This window comes from Oncorhynchus gorbuscha, linkage group LG18 (genome assembly GCF_021184085.1).
Source record: "Oncorhynchus gorbuscha isolate QuinsamMale2020 ecotype Even-year linkage group LG18, OgorEven_v1.0, whole genome shotgun sequence".
NCBI classification, from domain to species: Eukaryota; Metazoa; Chordata; class Actinopteri; order Salmoniformes; family Salmonidae; genus Oncorhynchus; species Oncorhynchus gorbuscha.
Genome location: NC_060190.1, coordinates 64,009,001 through 64,027,721, shown reverse-complemented (window position 1 = coordinate 64,027,721; position 18,721 = coordinate 64,009,001). Strand labels below are relative to the sequence as shown.

Below are 18,721 nucleotides of genomic sequence, written 5' to 3'. Positions count from 1 at the left end.
ATGATTGTCCTTCTTCGAGGTTCTCCTATCTCCGCAGAGGAAATCTAGAGCTAAGTCAGAGTGACAATCAGGTTCTTGGTCACCTCCCCGACCAAGGCCGTTCTCCTTGGTCGGGGAGTGGCTAGAGTTGAGTCAGTATGTTGGCAGCAGTCACTCTATGTTAGTGATGGCTGTTTAACAGTCTGATGGCCTTGAGACAGAAGCTGTTTTTCAGTCTCTCTGTCCCTACTTTGATGCACCTGTACTGACCTCGCCTTCTGGATGATAGTGGTGTGAACAGGCAGTGGCTCGGGTGGTTGTTGTCCGTGATGATCTTTTTGGCCTTCCTGTGACATCGGGTGGTGTAGGTGTCCTGGAGGGCAGATAGTTTGACCCTGGTGATGGGTTGTGCAGACCTCACTACCCTCTGGAGAGCCTTATGGTTATGGGCAGAGCAGTTGCCATACCAGGCTGTGATACAGCCAGACAGGATGCTCTCGATTGTGCATCTGTAAAAGTTTGTAGGTGTTTTTGGTGACAAGCCGACCTTCTTCAGCCTCTGGAGGTTGAAGAGGCACTGCTGCGCCTTCTTCACCACACTGTCTGTGTGGGTGGACCATTTCAGTTTGTCCGTGATGTGTATGCCGAGGAACTTAAAACTTTACACCCTCTCCACTACTGTCCCGTCGATGTGGATAGGGGGATGCTCCCTCTGCTGTTTCCTGAAGTCCACGATCATCTCCTTTGTTTTGTTGACATTGAGTGTGAGGTTATTTTCCTGACCAGGGCGGGGTCGAGACCCAGGGTCTCGAGCTTAATGACGAGTTTGGAGGGTACTATGGTGTTAAATGCTGAGCTGTAGTCGATGAACAGCATTCTTACATAGGTATTCCTCTTGTCCAGATGGGTTAGTGTGCAGTGTGATTGCCATTGCGTCGTCTGTGGACCTATTGTGGCGGTAAGCAAATTGGAATGGGTCTAGGGTGTCAGGTAGGGTGGAGGTGATATAGTCCTTGACTAGTCTCTCAAAGCACTTCATGATGATGGAAGTGAGTGCTACGGGGCGGTAGTCATTTAGCTCAGTTACCTTAGCTTTCTTGGGAACAGTGGTGGCCCTCTTGAAGCATGTGGGAACAGCAGACTGAAATAAGGATTGATTGAATATGTTCGTAAACACACCAGCCAACTGGTCTGCGCATGCTCTGAGGACACGGCTGGGGATCCCGTCTGGGCCTGCAGCCCTGCGAGGGTTAACATGTTTAAATGTTTTAAGTGAGCAAAGAAGCTTTCTGGGAGCAAGACATCGTGGTCTGCGATGGGGCGGGTTTTTCTTTTGTAGTCTGTGATTGACTGTAGACCCTGCCACATACCTCTCGTGTCTGAACTGTTTAATTGCGACTCTACTTTGTCTCTATACTGACGCTTTGCTTGTTTGATTGCCTTGCGGAAGGAATAGCTACACTGTTTGTATTCGGTCATGTTTCCGGTCACCTTGCCCTGATTAAAAGCAGTGGTTTGGCTTTCAGTTCTGCGCGAATGCTGCCATCAATCCACGGTTTCTGGTTGGGGGATGTTTTAATAGACGCTGTGGGTACAACATCACCGATGCACTTGCTAATAAAGTTGCTCACCAAATCACCGTATTCATCAATGTTGTTGTTTGACGCAATGCGGAATATATCCCAGCCCACGTGGTCGAAGCAATCTTGAAGCGTGGAATCCGATAGGTCGGACCAGCGTTGAACAGACCTGAGCGCGGGTGCTTCCTGTTTTAGTTTCTGTCTATAGGCTGGGAGCAACAAAATGGAGTCGTGGTCAGCTTTTCTGAAAGGAGGGCGGGGGAGTGCCTTATATGCGTAGTGGAAGTTATTGTAACAATGATCTAGGGTTTTGCCAGCCCGGGTTGCGAAATCGATTTGCTGATAGAATTTAGGGAGCCTTGTTTTCAAATTATTTAAATCCCCAACTACAATAAATGCATCCTCAGGATATGTGGTTTCCAGTTTACATAGAGTCAAATTAAGTTCTTTCAGGGCTGCCAATGTGTCGGCTTGGGGGGAATATACACGACTGTGCTTATAATCGAGAAGAATTATCTTTGTAGATAATGCGGTCGGCATTTGATTGTGAGGAATTCTAAGTCAGGTGAACAGAAGGACTTGAGTTCCTGTATGTTGTTATGATGACACCACGTCTAGTTAATCATAAGGCATACACCTCCGTCCTTCTTCTTACCAGAGAGATGCTTGTTTCTGTCGGCGCAATGCATGAAGTAACCAGGTGGCTGTACCGACTCCGATAGTGTGGTTTGAGTGAGCCATGTTTCCGTGAAATAAAGAACGTTACAGTCTCTGATGTCTCTCTGGAAGGAAACTCTTGCTCGGATTTCGTCTACCTTGTTGTCAAGAGACTGGATATTGGCGAGTAGTATGCTTGGGAGCGGTGCGCGATGTGCCCGTCTACCGAGCCTGACCAGAAGACCGCTCCGTATGCCCCTTCTGCGTCGCCGTTGTTTTGGGTCGCCGGCTGGGACCCGATCATTGTCCTGGGTGGTGGGCCAAACAGAGGATCTGCTTCGGGAAAGTTGTATTCCTGGTCGTAATGTTGGTGAGTTGACGTTGCTCTTATATCCAATAGTTCCTTCCGACTGTATGTAATAAAACCTAAGATTTCTTGGGGTAACAATGTAAGAAATAACACATTGAAAAACGAAATACTGCATAGTTTCCTAGGCCATCTCTTTGTCGGCGCCGGAAGACTGGACAGATGGCTGACAGCGTGTATGGCGTCGTGTGGATAAGCAGTTTGCTAATGTCAACATTGTGAACCGCGTGTCCCATGGTGGCAGTGGGGTTATGGTATAAGTGGGGTTACGGCATAAGCTACTGACAAAAAACACAATTGCATTTTATTGATGGCAATTTGAATGCACAGAGATACAGTGATGAAATCCAGAGGCCCATTGTCGTGCCATTCACCCTCCGCCATCACCTCATGTTTCAGCATGATAATTACATAATTCCTGGAACCTGAATATGTTCTTCCATGGCCTGCATACTCACCAGACATGTCACCCATTGAGCATGTTTGGGATGCTCTGGATCGACGTGTACCACAGTGTGTTCCAGTTCCCTCCAATATCCAGCAACTTCACACAGACATTGAAGAGGATTGGGACAACATTCCAAAGGCCACAATCAACAGCTAGATCAACTCTATGCAAAGGAGATTTTTTTGCGCTGCAATGAGGAAAATGATGGTCACATCAGATACTGACTGGCTTTCTGATCTATTCCCTCACCTTATTTTTTTAAGGTATCTGTGACCACAGATGCATATCTGTATTCCCAGTCATGTGAAATCATAGATTAGAACCCAATGAATTTATTAAAATTGATGAACGGTAGCTCAGTAGAATCTTTGAAATTGTTTCATGTTGTGTTTATATTTTTGTTCAGTGGAAAATAATGTAACAGGTGAAATGAAGAATCTGCTTTATTTTCTAACGTATTGCACAAGTTGCCTGCACGTATTTACATAAAAAGTAGCTACAAATACAACAATTTGTTGAAAAACTTAAAATAAATATTTTCAACGGTATTGACGGTTTTGAAAAACAATCCTGTGGCTATTTCCAAATACCCAGGTATGTGGTACATACAGTATACCGCCCGGGCTTACAAAACAATACACACAAATAAAAAAAATAAAGAAATCAAGATATATCAGAACTAGCAATTTCAAAGTCCGGAATATACACTGAGTATTGTGTTGCACCCCCCCATCCCTCCCCACACACACTATTGTGTCAAGTTGACTAGATATCCTTTGAGTGGTGGCCCATTCTTGAGCAAATCTGAGCAAATTCAAAAATTAACTAATGCCTTTAACTCCATTAATTAGTTGTATCGTTTGACAGCCCTAAATATTTTACTTCCTTCTAGAATGAACTACGGTTTTGGTGAAGCTGTATATTGAGTTGTTATTTTGTCTTTTATTTTTAGCATGAAGTAGTACTCCAAATCTAATAGACATAATGACAAAATTCCCCAATGATCATTCAACCATCAGAGCAAGCGCTTGACTATACAGATTTTTACAGGCACTCCGATCTGAAAATCTGAAGTCAGCCTGCATGGTTGCGTGTGTGTGTGTGTTCCTGGTGTGTGCTTGTGTGTTTGTGTGTACAGCTATTCCTTGGCTGTGTCCAATTAGGGTTGTTCAGTCTGTCTGCCTGCCTCCTTGACTCAGTCTCCACTCTTCCTCTGTCTCTGCATCCTCCCCCACTCCCCTTACCCCAATCCACCCCTCCCCATTCACCCCTGTCCCTGCTTCTGCCCCAACTCTGCCATCTCAGTTGGACCAGGAGACAACCCTTCGACACAAGGAGGTATAGCTCATTGTGCTGATCTGTCCAGAGTTGGAGTCAGTTCCACATCTATTCCTGTCTATTTCTTCAGCAGTTCAAAACAGTTCCGCAATTGACTGGAATTGAGATGGAATTGCCTTCAACCCTGGTTCTGTCCCAGTGCTTTGTGACCCACTCAACTGAACAAGTGGCCTCACCCAAAACATCTAGGAAAGCTCGTGACACTCATTGCAGACTATTGAACAACATAGAACATTACAATGTATACGTATTTTAGGATTAGGATAGTCCACTGAAGCTCCATTTCCTCTTTAAGTGCCTGCATCATCAATGCAATGTCCCTATTGTTGTATGGAGATGCAACACAGATTGCTCTGGATTGTCAAGGATACTGAACAACATTCACTTAAACCAGCCTCAGTGTGAATAACAGCATTCACTTAAGTCAGCCTTCAATTGATGTAATGTATGATGTATGCAGCTACAGTAGTCAATGAAAATGAATACTAGACAACAGAGAACTAGCTAGCTATTCACTAAATGTATATATTAGAACATTCAGAGTCGTTTTCATTTGGTGTTTATTTCCTCCTAATAAACATCCAAATCAATAATACTTTCATTGGCAAAGGGTTTTAATAGAATCCCAAATGCCATATTCATCCATTGACAAAATACTGAATGGAATAGAAATGCAATCACATTCGCAGCCCACAAACACTTGATCCATGTGCTGAATCGCTGAGCATTAAGACACATTAGTGTAAGTCATTGTGTTTGTGTCTTTTCCTGTGCGCTGCTTACAATATTAATGTCACAGTGATATATTATTTCAGATCACGTTTTGTTCGTCCACGCATAATGCTATTTAATTTAGTTTGTCTGTGATTACTGCAGTGGTAATTTATATGATGTCATACTAAGGCATATTACTCTATCCTCCTCCTCCTCCTTCTCCTTTCCCTGCCCTCTCTCATTCTCTCTATCAATCCCTTTATTCTGTACAGTTTTTGGATAAGTCAGAGGATGTCTTACTGAAGCACCAGGCCAGTATCAATGAGCTGAAGAGAGCCCTGAGGGAGCCCAACAGCAAGCTGATGAACCGTGAGAAGCGTCTGTCAGGGACGTCACCTGGCGGAACACCCGAGAAGAAAGCTGTGAGTGTGGGATGAGGGTGGTGAGGACCTGGGGTCCACTGGAGCATGGGTGGCAGTTGAGATTCATAACCTTTAACCTATGTACCACCTCTCCACTGTATGTCATGAATATATCACTGATAATGCCATACTACTCCTGTTTAAACTGCCCTGACATCTGACAGTGAGTCTGTGTATGACAACATTGACATTCCAGTCTTGCATTAAGTTTCCTAGCACCTCATACATTTGACTCCCCTTGAACCCAGTAGGCTTGGAGATCAAGACTGGAGAACAGTCACTACTCTGGCTTTGTGTTTGTGTGCTTTGTCGTCTATTGGAATATTGTTAACCTGAATATTTACAGTCTGATATTAAACCAAGAACTGTATTTTTGACCGTAACTTTTGAGGACAATAATATTTCTTCAAGGTATTGTAGGTGGTTATTTATTGGAGATATATACTGCTGCAGACTCAGATTATTAGATAGCGTGATGGTATTGCAAAAAGAGATCATAAGAACACATTTAATTAGAAAAATAACTTGGAAAAATTGTCCTGCATTTATCATTAGAGAAATCTCAGTTGTATTTAAAGATAAAACTTTCTCTCTCAAGTTATTGCAGAAAGTGATTCTGCAATAACTTGAAGAGATTATGTGAGGCCCTCGAGCAACAATCATCTCTAGCGTCTTCCCACCTTGATTGCCTGACAGTTAAAATGCTTCCCTTTGTGTCAGAACACAAACGCCATGCTCTTTTGATCACTTTCACATTGTGATTGCACTGTTAAGATATAGTACGAAGATAATATTCTCCAGTCTCGCTCTGTCAATGCAGTCTGTTACCAGGTATTTTCGTAGTCTACGGAAGCTTTCTCATCTGCTGTCTGAGAACAATCGGATTATAGCCGTGGAGAATATCATCAGACATCCTTGAAGACATGACAACTCGATCTGTCATGTACTTAAGTAGATCTGAGGGAGAGATGCTAAAGTCCTGAATGAATAATGGCAAAGTGTGGCCTGAGAAAATCCCACTTCTCAGAGAGATCCAGAGGAAATGTTATTTTTGCATTGAAAAAACCTCCTAATTTGCTTATGCAGATTTGGCAGCCGCAGGTGGAAGCTAACTAGGCCCACGTTGCTCTTTTGCAATAATCTCATAATTCGATTCAAGATTTCATCTTGATTGGCTCATATATTTTAACTCGGACTTCAATTCAGGAGAGACGTACAGTGTGTTTGGAAAGTCCCTTGTCTCCATTGAATCAATATGTCTTCCCCATTTCTACCTGTCTCTTTCCTTGAACCATTTTCCCCACTTGCATGAAATTACCAACATTTAAATAGTATGCTTTGCCAAAGAACCATACAGTTGGTTTCTCTACTTGTCACAAGAGTGACAGAGTTAGGGCTCCTCTAATAGCTGTTCTCCTCCCTCTCTCTTCCCCCTCCACCCCTCTTCTGGTGGGAAACGCTCGGCACCCCATCAGGCGGTGGGCAAGGAAGTAGTAAACAGCTTCTCTGTAGACGGCTTCGTCCAGAAGACTGTGGTGACTTCCCCAGAGGTTTCCCTTCTCTTCCTCCTCCTTTGTCTTCTAATGTCTGCCTTGTAACATACTGACTGTACTGTAGTTGGCCATTTATCTGTAATGAAACTGTGGCCCGGTACCATTTTATAGACATACTGCACACTCAGCTACAGCTGATATCTCTTGCATCCATTTTTTATTTGATCTGCTGCAGTCATTGTGTTTGAGAAAATCTTAAAGAAATGCAATAACCCACATATAGGCCTACATTTGGATGCAAGTGTACACATTTCTATGTATGATTGCAGCAATTGTGGCGGAATAGATTGAGAGGAATGTAGAGGTTCTATTTGTACTATAAAAACACATTACTGTACTGTAGCTGTTATGTTACAGTTCAGTTGCTGCCTCTAACTGTGTTTAATCTGTATCAACATGTAGGGCTCTGAGGAGTGGGTATTGATTGAGAAACAAAATACTCACCAACACGACTATAACTGGAAGGTAGAAGAACAGAACGAAGCTTCCACCTCGCCTCCCCCATTTTTCCCTGATTCCTCTTGGGAAAGAAAGAAAGAATTGGAAAAAGACATAGAAGTGGCCAAGATGATTCATATTGAGGTTACAGGGGAGGATGGGCAAGAAATGATAACAGATATTGATAACTTTCCATTGTCCAAAGCCACAAGGGAAGCCCAGGATGAATGTTCTGAACCGCGGTTGACTAGCAACAGCCGGTTCGTGGTGGAATTAGCTGAAACCACAGAATCTTCTGAAGAGGATTCACAGTGGAAAGTACCTCCAGCAGAACACACTGGTGCAAAGAATGACATATTCCCAGTGTCAGACCCAGTCTCAAACCAAGCCCCAGCCCCAGTCCCATTCCGAGACTCTAAGAAGGATCATCAACCCAACAGACACAGAAAAAAGAAGAGACCTAATAGTTTAAACCTGGGATTGTCAACAGAATTCATCTATGAGAAAGAGGGCGATGTTTCAAACGCTGAAGAAGACAACGGGGGATCAGACTGGGAGGATAGTCCAACAGAGAAGACAAAGGTGGGACAAATAGATCACCCTGTGTCCAGAGAGGAGCCAGACGACCAGTGTTGGGTGACGAGTCCACTGATGAAAGATGATGAGAGATCACCAGAGGCAAAATGGAAGGAGACAGTGGTGTCTGCATATGAAGATAAGAAGAAGGAGCACAATACATCAATAGGAGAAGACAAGGCGACTCAGGGAAGTGTTGTGGATGATCCTGCAGTGTGTGATGGAAGAGACCAGGTTAAGCACTTCATCACTGAGGTCCAGCCAGCAGATGAAGGGCTGAGCTCTGTCAATGGTCCTGGGAAAACAGAATGTGATAGTTTAGCAGAACAGGTTAGAGAACCGGTTAAAGGGTTTCATCTCACAGAGAGGTGCATGACTGACAATAGAGAACACATAGAAGAGGTCAAGTTGAGGGAGGTCAAGACACACAAGAGACAAGCCAGTAACTCTGGGGGGGAGGAAGTGGAAGGCCTCACATCAGAGGTCAGGGGTCAGAGAAGGTCTTTACAGACACTATCAGGCAGCAGTCAGTCAGAAATAACCAGGATCGTTCCGCTCAAACCTGAAAGATCAAAGAGCTTAGCATGCAAAGATGAGCAGGACAGAGAGAGTCAGGAGTCAGAGTCTGAGCTGAGTGGTGTTTTTAGAAGAGAGTACAGATGGTCAGGGGGTTCATCAGAGGGACCTTCAGACATCAACTGGAACAACGAGTCCACCTTCTATCAAACACCCACCCTGCCTACGTCATTCATCTCAACCGACGTTAGTCCAGCAAGACGGACCCACTCCCCGACTACCACACATAGAGACACCCCACAGGAACAGGGCAGCTTCTGGGGTCTGGAAGGCTTGGCAAGAGTTGAGGCTAAAACTGAAGAGCTGGTTCAGCAACAGAGCAGAGCTGACCGTGATGATCACTTTCAGACGTCATTCATCTCAACCAATGCTAGTCCAGCAAGACGGACCCACTCCCCGACTACCACACATAGAGACACCCCACAGGAACAGGGCAGCTTCTGGGGTCTGGAAGGCTTGGCAAGAGTCGAGGCTAAAACTGAAGAGCTGATTCATCAACAGAGCAGTGCTGCCTGTGATGATCCCTTTCAGGCTGCTAGAGAAGCCATAGAGAGTCATCAGTTTCTCAGCTTCAAGGTTTCAGCCTCAGCGCTCCCCAGGACAGTTCCTCCTGCCCCTCCAGTTAAAACACAGAAGGCCAGAGAGTCTGGACTCATACTCCGGAACATCAACCGCAATATTAGCAGGGAGCCTGGCCTGGATGCAACCAAGAAGAGACACTCGGTAACTCTGCTTGCCATCTGCTTTTCAGTCATTTGGAAACAAAAAGCATCGCATGAGCTTCAGACAGAGTCGCACAGTCCCATTTTCTTATTTTCCTGTTTTCATTGACTTGAATATACATACATGTAACTTACGTGCCTGTATATGAAGAAGGGGGGTGGAGTTTTACTTTTGACACACTTGTTTTGGCTGTGTCTGATTGGCTGATTCAGCCAACAATGCATTTTGTCTGCTATGAGTTTGGACCCTCTCCCTTTCGGCCTCTCCATTTATCCCCCCTCCTCCTCTCTGCCTCTCTGCCTCCCTCCACCCTTATTTGCATACTTCACAGCAAACCCGGAAACACAACTGCTTGTAAATCTGTAGCAATCACTACAGAGCTGTGGTAGAGATTGTCAAAAAGACAAAAACAACTTTTCATGCTTTGGCTCATGTCTTCTATCCCCCCTCTTTTCACAGGGCGGCGCACAATTGGCCAAGCGTCGTCTGGGTTAGGGTTTGGCCGGGGTTGGCCGTCATTGTAAATTAGAATTTGTTCTTTAACTGACTTGCCTAGTTAAATAAAGGTTAAATAAAAAATAAGAAACATTTGAACCTTGATTTACCTTCCAATTATCCCTGAAGCAAGTCTCCTCTTTTGCAGAGAGTTGCAAGGAAACAAAGGGTTTTGCATATTGCCATGGAGATGTTTTTGCACTTCTCTTCCATGCTGTTTCCAAGCTGACATGTGGAGGAAGGCATGGACTTCAGACATGGTTTCATACATGTTTTACAGCTCAGTTGACTGTGACAGGATCCGTGTGAGGGAATGAAAGAAGCGTGTCATTATCTCCCATAAAGGCACTATATGCTACAGATATGCTCATCCGTCAAATGCCGACCATTCATCTCCTGACATCATGGATACTTGTTATAATAAGTCACATATGATACCAACTCAGTAGTTTGCGTCATGTCATGTAGATGAGAAAATAGTTTGTCATTTGACATGTGATTTCAAATGATCAACTTCATTAACATGAATTTGAATGACATGAGCATTGAGCTAAATGTGGCTTACAGTACCTTATTGGGGGATGATTATTTAAAAAACAGATCAAATGCTTTACAAGGATCACACGTTGGATGCTATAATGCTTTCTTGTAAAGCAAAAGAACCCACACAGACTGTGAAGAAAGAGGCAGGAAACAAGCTGTCCAACAGCAATGCCCAGGCTGCTGTACCCACACAGACAGACCAGCTATCAGTAAGAGATGTCGCCACGTTCATTTTACAGGTCGTGCTATTAGGAGTTTGCACGTATTTGGCAGTGAAATCCTTTAACATTAGGCTTCGGACCTTACAGCTTAAATACTTTTCAGTCTTTCATCTGCGTCGAGGTCATGGACACATTGGCCCGGCCATGTATGGAAAAAGGTGTGAGATCACTTTGTGAGCTGCCCCACCCAAAAAGTGAAAAACAGCATGTGAGAGCACCATCCGTTCTGTATACTGGTTGTGCAAAAACAGAATGGGCTTCCAAACATGTCATTAAATCATAGTAATCATAGTACAGCTGCTTACTTTGACCTCCAAAACCGCCTTTGATGTCATTGAAACCAAACCCCATTCTTTGGCCATTTGAACATTTGAGCCTCATTAAAAAAATCAGTCTGTGTGGTTTGCAGCATTCTCTAATTCTGTCCTTGGCCAATGATTGGCTTTTGCGATGCTGCTATGGCTCCTCTATACTACCATATCTTACAACCTGTCCATAATACATTCTGTATGACACTCTAGTTTTTACTAATTCAATCCAGGATAACTGGTTTTACCTGGTGGGTTCTTCAAGGTTTTGCTCATTTCGAATAGAAGGCAGTGAAATCAGGAAATAAACTAAAATTACAATTCAATGGCATTTATTTTCAATGACTTCTCAATAAATGTAGAAGCTATTTATTTCAAAAGGTTTTACATTTCTGAATTTTAAATTCAAACCACTTCCTGAATTGACTACCTTCAATTTGAATTGAGCCCAACCCTTGGATTAATTTCTCTTGTCCAAACTGGTAGTAAGCATACCTGTTTTCTGTACTCATTAAATCATGGAAGGGGGAAGGGACTCCCCTTCTGTGTTAGAACAGTATTGTACTGTTGTTCTTAAGGTCTGTTAGTAGAAACCCAGTCTCTCTACTGATGTTTACACTCTTAGAAATAAAGATGCTATATAGAACTTAAAAAGTTTCTTCGGCAGTCCACATAGGAGAACCCTTTGAAGAACCCTTTTTGGTTCCAGGCAGAACCGTGTTGGGTTCCATCCAGAACCCTTTCCACACAGGGTTTTACATGGAACCCAAAGGGGTTCTACTTGGAACCAGAATATGTTATCCTTGGGGGACAGCCCTTTTAGAACCTTTTTTTCTAAGATCGTAGTAGTCTGTCTCTCCAGCTTGGACTAACCTCTGGCTGTTCTCTCTGTTCCTCTGCTCTCTCTGTTCCTCTGCTTTCTCTCTTCCTCTGCTCTCTCTCTTCCTCTGCTCTCTCTGTTCCTCTGCTTTCTCTCTTCCTCTGCTCTCTCTCTTCCTCTGCTCTCTCTTCCTCTGCTTTCTCTCTTCCTCTGCTCTCTCTCTTCCTCTGCTCTCTCTGTTCCTCTGCTTTCTCTCTTCCTCTGCTCTCTCTCTTCCTCTGCTCTCTCTTCCTCTGCTTTCTCTCTTCCTCTGCTCTCTCTCTTCCTCTGCTTTCTCTCTTCCTCTGCTCTCTCTCTTCCTCTGCTCTCTCTCTTCCTCTGCTCTCTCTCTTCCTCTGCTCTCTCTCTTCCTCTGCTCTCTCTTCCTCTGCTTTCTCTCTTCCTCTGCTCTCTCTCTTCCTCTGCTCTCTTTCTTCCTCTGCTTTCTCTCGTCCTCTGCTCTCTCTCTTCCTCTGCTCTCTCTCTTCCTCTGCTCTCTCTGTTCCTCTGCTTTCGCTCTTCCTCTGCTTTCTCTCTTCCTCTGCTCTCTCTCTTCCTCTGCTTTCGCTCTTCCTCTGCTTTCTCTCTTCCTCTGCTCTCTCTCTTCCTCTGCTCTCTCTCTTCCTCTGCTCTCCCTTTGCAGGAGCCACTCTCCACTCCTGTCATCTATGAAGATACAGTAGATGATGCCAAGGTCACTTAACATAATGAATTTAACCATATGCCTCCCCACATTCCCACTTTTGCACTGTTCTCTCTTGTGATAGTACAGTCTCCCTACAGTCATCCTTGGGTATCTCTATGCCTGCTGCCCATATAACAGAGGCTGATCCGTGACTATGCCACAGGCGTTTACCCTCCACTAAATTCCTGCCTGTAAGGCTTCCCCATTCATCTTCTCTCTTCACCATATTGGTCAATACTATGTGTAACAAATTGCATGCCCGGAGAAGATAACGTTTTAATGGTCTTGTATGCATGTATTACATGTACTGTATAATGGCCTTGAGCAAAGATCCTACATGAATACTTCTACACACCCCCAGGAGACATATTTACTTCCAGAGGATCATTTGTCTCCTGTCATCATCATTATCTTCACCTCTTTCATGGCCAATCCCTGCCCTGAGCAACTGCTAGACTGGCCCTGTGTTGTGACAGCCATCTTTGTGTAATCCCCTCTCACCCAGAGGGAACCCTGGGAGAGGAGGCCTCGGCCGGGCTCCACCTCGGAGGACCACGAACGTGACACTGTGGTCTGCATGAAAGAGACCCACCTGGGCATCGAGAGGAAGTGCTCCAGCATGACGGTCAGCTCCACGTCCAGCCTGGAGGCTGAGGTGGACTTCACCGTCATCATGGACCTCCATACGGGCGTGGAGGAGTTCTCCAAGAGCATGTCTAAGCTGGGGGAAGGGCTGCCCGAGGTGGGCCAGGACGACTTTGAGGAGACCTCCAGGTTCTATTCAGCCCGTCTCATGGTCTCTCATGACATGTCCCCCGTAGACGAGATGCCTCCTGTGCACAATGAGGTAGACACAGGCATACTGTACCCCATCCCTGATCATTGCAACTCTTTACTTCTAAAGGCCGGAACTGCCCTACCGCCCTACTATGCCTGCCAACTTTTCTGTTGGACCATTTTCAGTTACCATTTTGGTTACTTTTTGTAAATTTTTTAACTTTTAGGTTTATAAAATTACAAAATAATTTTATCCATTTGCTTCTGATGTTTTTTAATTTTCCTATGGTTTATCCATGGTTTTTAAATTCATTTTCCTATAGTTTATTCATGTTTTAAAAATTCATTTTCCTATGGTTTATCCATGTTTTTAAATTCATTTTCCTATGGTTTATCTATGTTTTTTTATTAATTTTCCTATGGTTTATCCATGTTTTTAAAATTCATTTTCCTATGGTTTATCCATGTTTTTAAAATTCATTTTCCTATGGTTTATCCATCTTTTTAAAATTCATTTTCCTATGGTTTATCCATCTTTTTAAAATTCATTTTCCTATGGTTTATCCATATTTTTAAAATTCATTTTCCTATGGTTTATCCATGTTTTTAAATTCATTTTCCTATGGTTTATCCATGTTTTTTTATTCATTTTCCTATGGTTTATCCATGTTTTTAAATTCATTTTCCTATGGTTTATCTATGTTTTTTATTAATTTTTCTATGGTTTATCTATGTTTTTTATTAATTTTCCTATGGTTTATCCATGTTTTTTAAATTCATTTTCCTATGGTTTATCCATGCTTTTAAAATTCATTTTCCTATGGTTTATCCATGTTTTTAAAATTCATTTTCCTATGGTTTATCCATGTTTTTAAATTTATTTTCCTATGGTTTATCTATGTTTTTAAAATTCATTTTCCTATGGTTTATCCATGTTTTTAAAATTCATTTTCCTATGGTTTATCCATGTTTTTAAAATTCATTTTCCTATGGTTTATCCATGTTTTTAAAATTCATTTTCCTATGGTTTATCTATGTTTTTAAAATTAATTTTCCTATGGTTTATCTATGTTTTTAAAATTCATTTTCCTATGGTTTATCCATGTTTTTTAAATTCATTTTCCTATGGTTTATCCATCTTTTTAAAATTCATTTTCCTATGGTTTATCCATGTTTTTTATTCATTTTCCTATGGTTTATCTATGTTTTTAAAATTCATTTTCCTATGGTTTATCCATGTTTTTAAAATTCATTTTCCTATGGTTTATCTATGTTTTTTAAATTCATTTTCCTATGGTTTATCCATGTTTTTAAAATTCATTTTCCTATGGTTTATCTATGTTTTAAAAATTCATTTTCCTATGGTTTATCCATGTTTTTAAAATTCATTTTCCTATGGTTTATCTATGTTTTTAAAATTCATTTTCCTATGGTTTATCTATGTTTTTAAAATTAATTTTCCTATGGTTTATCCATGTTTTTTAAATTCATTTTCCTATGGTTTATCCATCTTTTTAAAATTCATTTTCCTATGGTTTATCCATGTTTTTTATTCATTTTCCTATGGTTTATCCATGTTTTTATTCATTTTCCTATGGTTTTATCCATGTTTTTATTCATTTTCCTATGGTTTATCCATTTGCTTCTGCTGTTTTTTTTTGCTTTAGATTATTGTGCAATTTGTATGTTTCCTTGTATTTTCCCTTCCATTGTCAATCATGCTTTCTTTACTGAATGTTTGGTCTAAGTTATATACAATCACCAATTGATACAGTAGTATGGGCATACTTGTATTGTTTCATTGTCTGTTTGAAAAGTATTGTAATCTTTGACTAATAAATGTGTTGTAATTGACCTAAGGATAAGCATTTTCAGTACCATGTTGAAGCCAGCACGTATTTGACAGAATATACCGTACTCAGACATCTGTTTTGACCATGTCAATTAGATCATCTGATGGATTTTCATGTGTCTCAAAGTCATTCAGCAACCCAAAATGCTTCCCATTATTGACCCCCAACACATTTTGGGGGTCAATTTCAGGCCATTTGTTGACAGTTGTTTTACTGCCAGGGAATATTGATGAAGTTAGACCAGAGACATTATATTGTTCTCTATTTACATAGTCTCACTGTACCTTTCTGTCTCACCCTGCTGCAGCCCCCAGTAGCCAGGAAAGACCCCAGTGCTGTTAGCGCTGCCCAGATGCTGAGGGAGGCCGACGCCAAGATGGAGACACACACCAATGGGTCAGAGGTCACCAGCACCAACATCATGGACATTTCAGAGCAGGTATACTACATCAGGCTATGCCTATGGACTCACATCTGTCCCCTGTGTTTGGTGGATGATTCAGCCTGGTACAGTAGTCTCATCTGTTTGTGCTCCAGCCAAGACCTCTGCCAACAAACACGACAGAGGAGTTTGCTAAAGCACAGATCTACTTTCAGTGCTGTGCTAGGGCATACTAATAAGGGTACATACTAATAAGGGTGCATACTACTGAAGGTGCAAACTAATGATCAAATGTAGCAGAGGGGTCTAAATTGTTTGAACAAAACATGTGTGAAATGACTTGAGCAGGAAATTAAAACATTTAGTGAATAAGACAACAGTAGGACCATTATCTAGTCATTTTGACCCCATCAATCTGCCATTTGGTTTGGTATTTTTGTCGTTTAAAAAGGAGTAGCCTATATCCATTTATGTATACGGCCGAGGCAGGCGCCAGAGCAAATCAGTTTTTTTCACGGCACCTGTTCAGTGCAGGTGTAGGTTCAGGTTGAGGCTCAGAATCAGAAGAAAACTCATCAGAGATGTCATCATAATTTATTTCTTCCACATCATTGGAGTCATCTTCATTCAAAATGATATGTACTCTATCGGTCTGCTCTGGCCTACTTGGAAAACACATTCAGAGCTTACGTAATTTACAATGTCAAAAAGACCATGGACAACGCTAACGAGTGCATCCATTCATCTTGGTCTTCTTGCAGTTTGTAAATTATGCAAGCTCTCAATGTGTACTCCAAGTAGGCCAGAGTAGACTGATAGAGTACATACCATTTTGAGATTATAATAGATCAATACAATAAAATGGCCCGCACGGTTCTTCATTCACAGTAAGTGATTACATAATTGTGCATCGTTGCTTCCCCTTGCTCATCAACTCTTCCATTCTCCCTCATCATACTTTAGCCTACTTAATTGATTGCATCTGTTATTATATGTGTGAAATTAGTTTCTGTAACGGCGTTCGTCTGTTGAAGGAGAGTCGGACCAAAATGCAGCGTGGTGGTTACTCATGTTCTTTAATGAAGAATAGTGATACATGAAATAACTAATAAATACAAAACAACAAACGGAACGTGAAAACCTATACAGCCTGTCTGGAGAACACTAACACGGAGACAGGAACAATCACCCACGAAATACACAGTGAAACCCCGGCTACCTAAATATGGTTCCCAATCAGAGACAACGAGAATCACCTGACTCTGATTGAGAACCGCCTCAGGCAGCCAAACCTATGCTACACCTCTACTCAGCCGCAATCCCAATGCCTACAAAACCCCAATACGAAATACAACAAAATAAACCCATGTCACACCCTGGCCTGACCAAATATATAACGAAAACACAAAATACTATGACCAAGGCGTGACAGTTTCAGTATAGTTTAGGTTCTTGGTCAAATAAATTATCAATATTTTAATATTTTATTTACAGTGGGGCAAAAAGTATTTAGTCAGCCACCAATTGTGCAAGTTCTCCCACTTAAAAAGATGAGATAGGCCTGTAATTTCCATCATAGGTACACTTCAACTATAATGGACAAAATGAGAAACAAATTCCAGAAAATCACATTGTAGGATTTTTAATGAATTTATTTGCAAATTATGGTGGAAAATAAGTATTTGTTCACCTACAAACAAGCAAGATTTCTGGCTCTCACAGACCTGTAACTTCTTCTTTAAGAGGCTCTGTCATCCACTTGTTACCTGTATTAATGGCACCTGTTTGAACTTGTTATCAGTATAAAAGACACCTGTCCACAACCTCAAACAGTCACACTCCAAACTCCACTATGGCCAAGACCAAAGAGCTGTCAAAGGACACCAGAAACAACATTGTAGACTTGCACCAGGCTGGGAAGACTATCTGCAATAGGTAAGCAGCTTGGTTTGAAGAAATCAACTGTTGGAGCAATTATTAGGAAGTGGAAGACATACAAGACCACTGATAATCTCCCTCGATCTGGGGCTCCACGCATGATCTCACCCCGTGGGGTCAAAATGATCACAAGAACGGGTGAGCAAAAATCCCAGAACCACACGGGGGACCTAGTGAATGACCTGCAGAGAGCTGGGACCAAAGAAACAAAGCCTACCATCAGTAACACACTACGCCGCCAGGGATCCAAATCCTGCAGTACCAGACGTGTGCCCCTGCTTAAGCCAGTACATGTCCAGGCCCATCTGAAGTTTGCTAGAGAGCATTTGGATGATCCAGAAGAAGATTGGGAGAATGTCATATGGTCAGATGAAACCAAAATAGAACTTTTGGTAAAAACTAAACTCGTCGTGTTTGGAGGACGAATGCTGAGTTGCATCCAAAGAACACCATACCTACTGTGAAGCATGGGGGTGGAAACATCATGCTTTGGGGCTGTTTTTCTGCAAAGGGACCGGGACGACTGATCCGTGTAAAGGAAAGAATGAATGGGGCCATGTATTGTGTGATTTTGAGTGAAAACCTTGAAGATGAAACGTGGCTGGGTCTTTCAGCATGACAATGATCCCAAACACACCGCCCGAGCAATGAAGGAGTGGTTTCGTAAGAAGCATTTCAAGGTCCTGTAGTTGCCCTGCCAGTCTCCAGATCTCAACCCCATAAAAATCTTTGGAGGGAGTTGAAAGTCCGTGTTGCACCGCAACAGCCCCAAAACAACACTGCTCTAGAGGAGATCTGCATAGAGGAATGGGCCAAAATACAAGCAACAGTGTGTGAAAACCTTGTGAAGACTTACAGAAAACGTTTGACCTCTATAATTTCCAACAAAGGGTATATAACAAAGTATTGAGATAACCTTAAGTGGGAGAACTTGCACAATTGGATGCTGACTAAATACTTTTTTTGCCCCACTGTATATGGGCATGGAGGTATGGCAGGGTGGGCCAGGAGGTATGCTAGGGCAGGCCCCCTAAGGCCTGTACTAAACGCCGGCCCTGAGTCTATGGTATAGCCTAATATATATTAGTCTTATTCTCTTCATATCTCTGCAGATGTTGATTAGACTGAGTGCCTTATTCTCACAACCACAATGACATAATTGCATCATTATGGAGAGATTAAAGTATTGACAGGAAATTAACGAGAATGATGAAAGAATGCGGGAGTTCCATTTCTCTGCAGTCTGAGTAAGAAGCTGTGGCAGCCCCAACAGGTACCTGATTAAAATG

The 18,721-nt window shown here is 42.3% G+C and overlaps 1 protein-coding gene across 1 annotated transcript in view; it reads left to right on the top strand.

Moving 5' to 3' along the window:
- Positions 1-18,721, top strand: part of LOC124004190 (band 4.1-like protein 1) — a 178,807-nt gene that overhangs the window by 145,265 nt on the left and 14,821 nt on the right. The window contains exons 14-20 of the mRNA XM_046312958.1: positions 4,337-4,369; positions 5,356-5,505; positions 6,981-7,055; positions 7,461-9,371; positions 12,441-12,491; positions 12,988-13,329; positions 15,420-15,551. Of these exons, the coding sequence (XP_046168914.1) occupies positions 4,337-4,369; positions 5,356-5,505; positions 6,981-7,055; positions 7,461-9,371; positions 12,441-12,491; positions 12,988-13,329; positions 15,420-15,551 (2,694 nt within the window). The remainder of the gene's footprint in view (positions 1-4,336; positions 4,370-5,355; positions 5,506-6,980; positions 7,056-7,460; positions 9,372-12,440; positions 12,492-12,987; positions 13,330-15,419; positions 15,552-18,721) is intronic.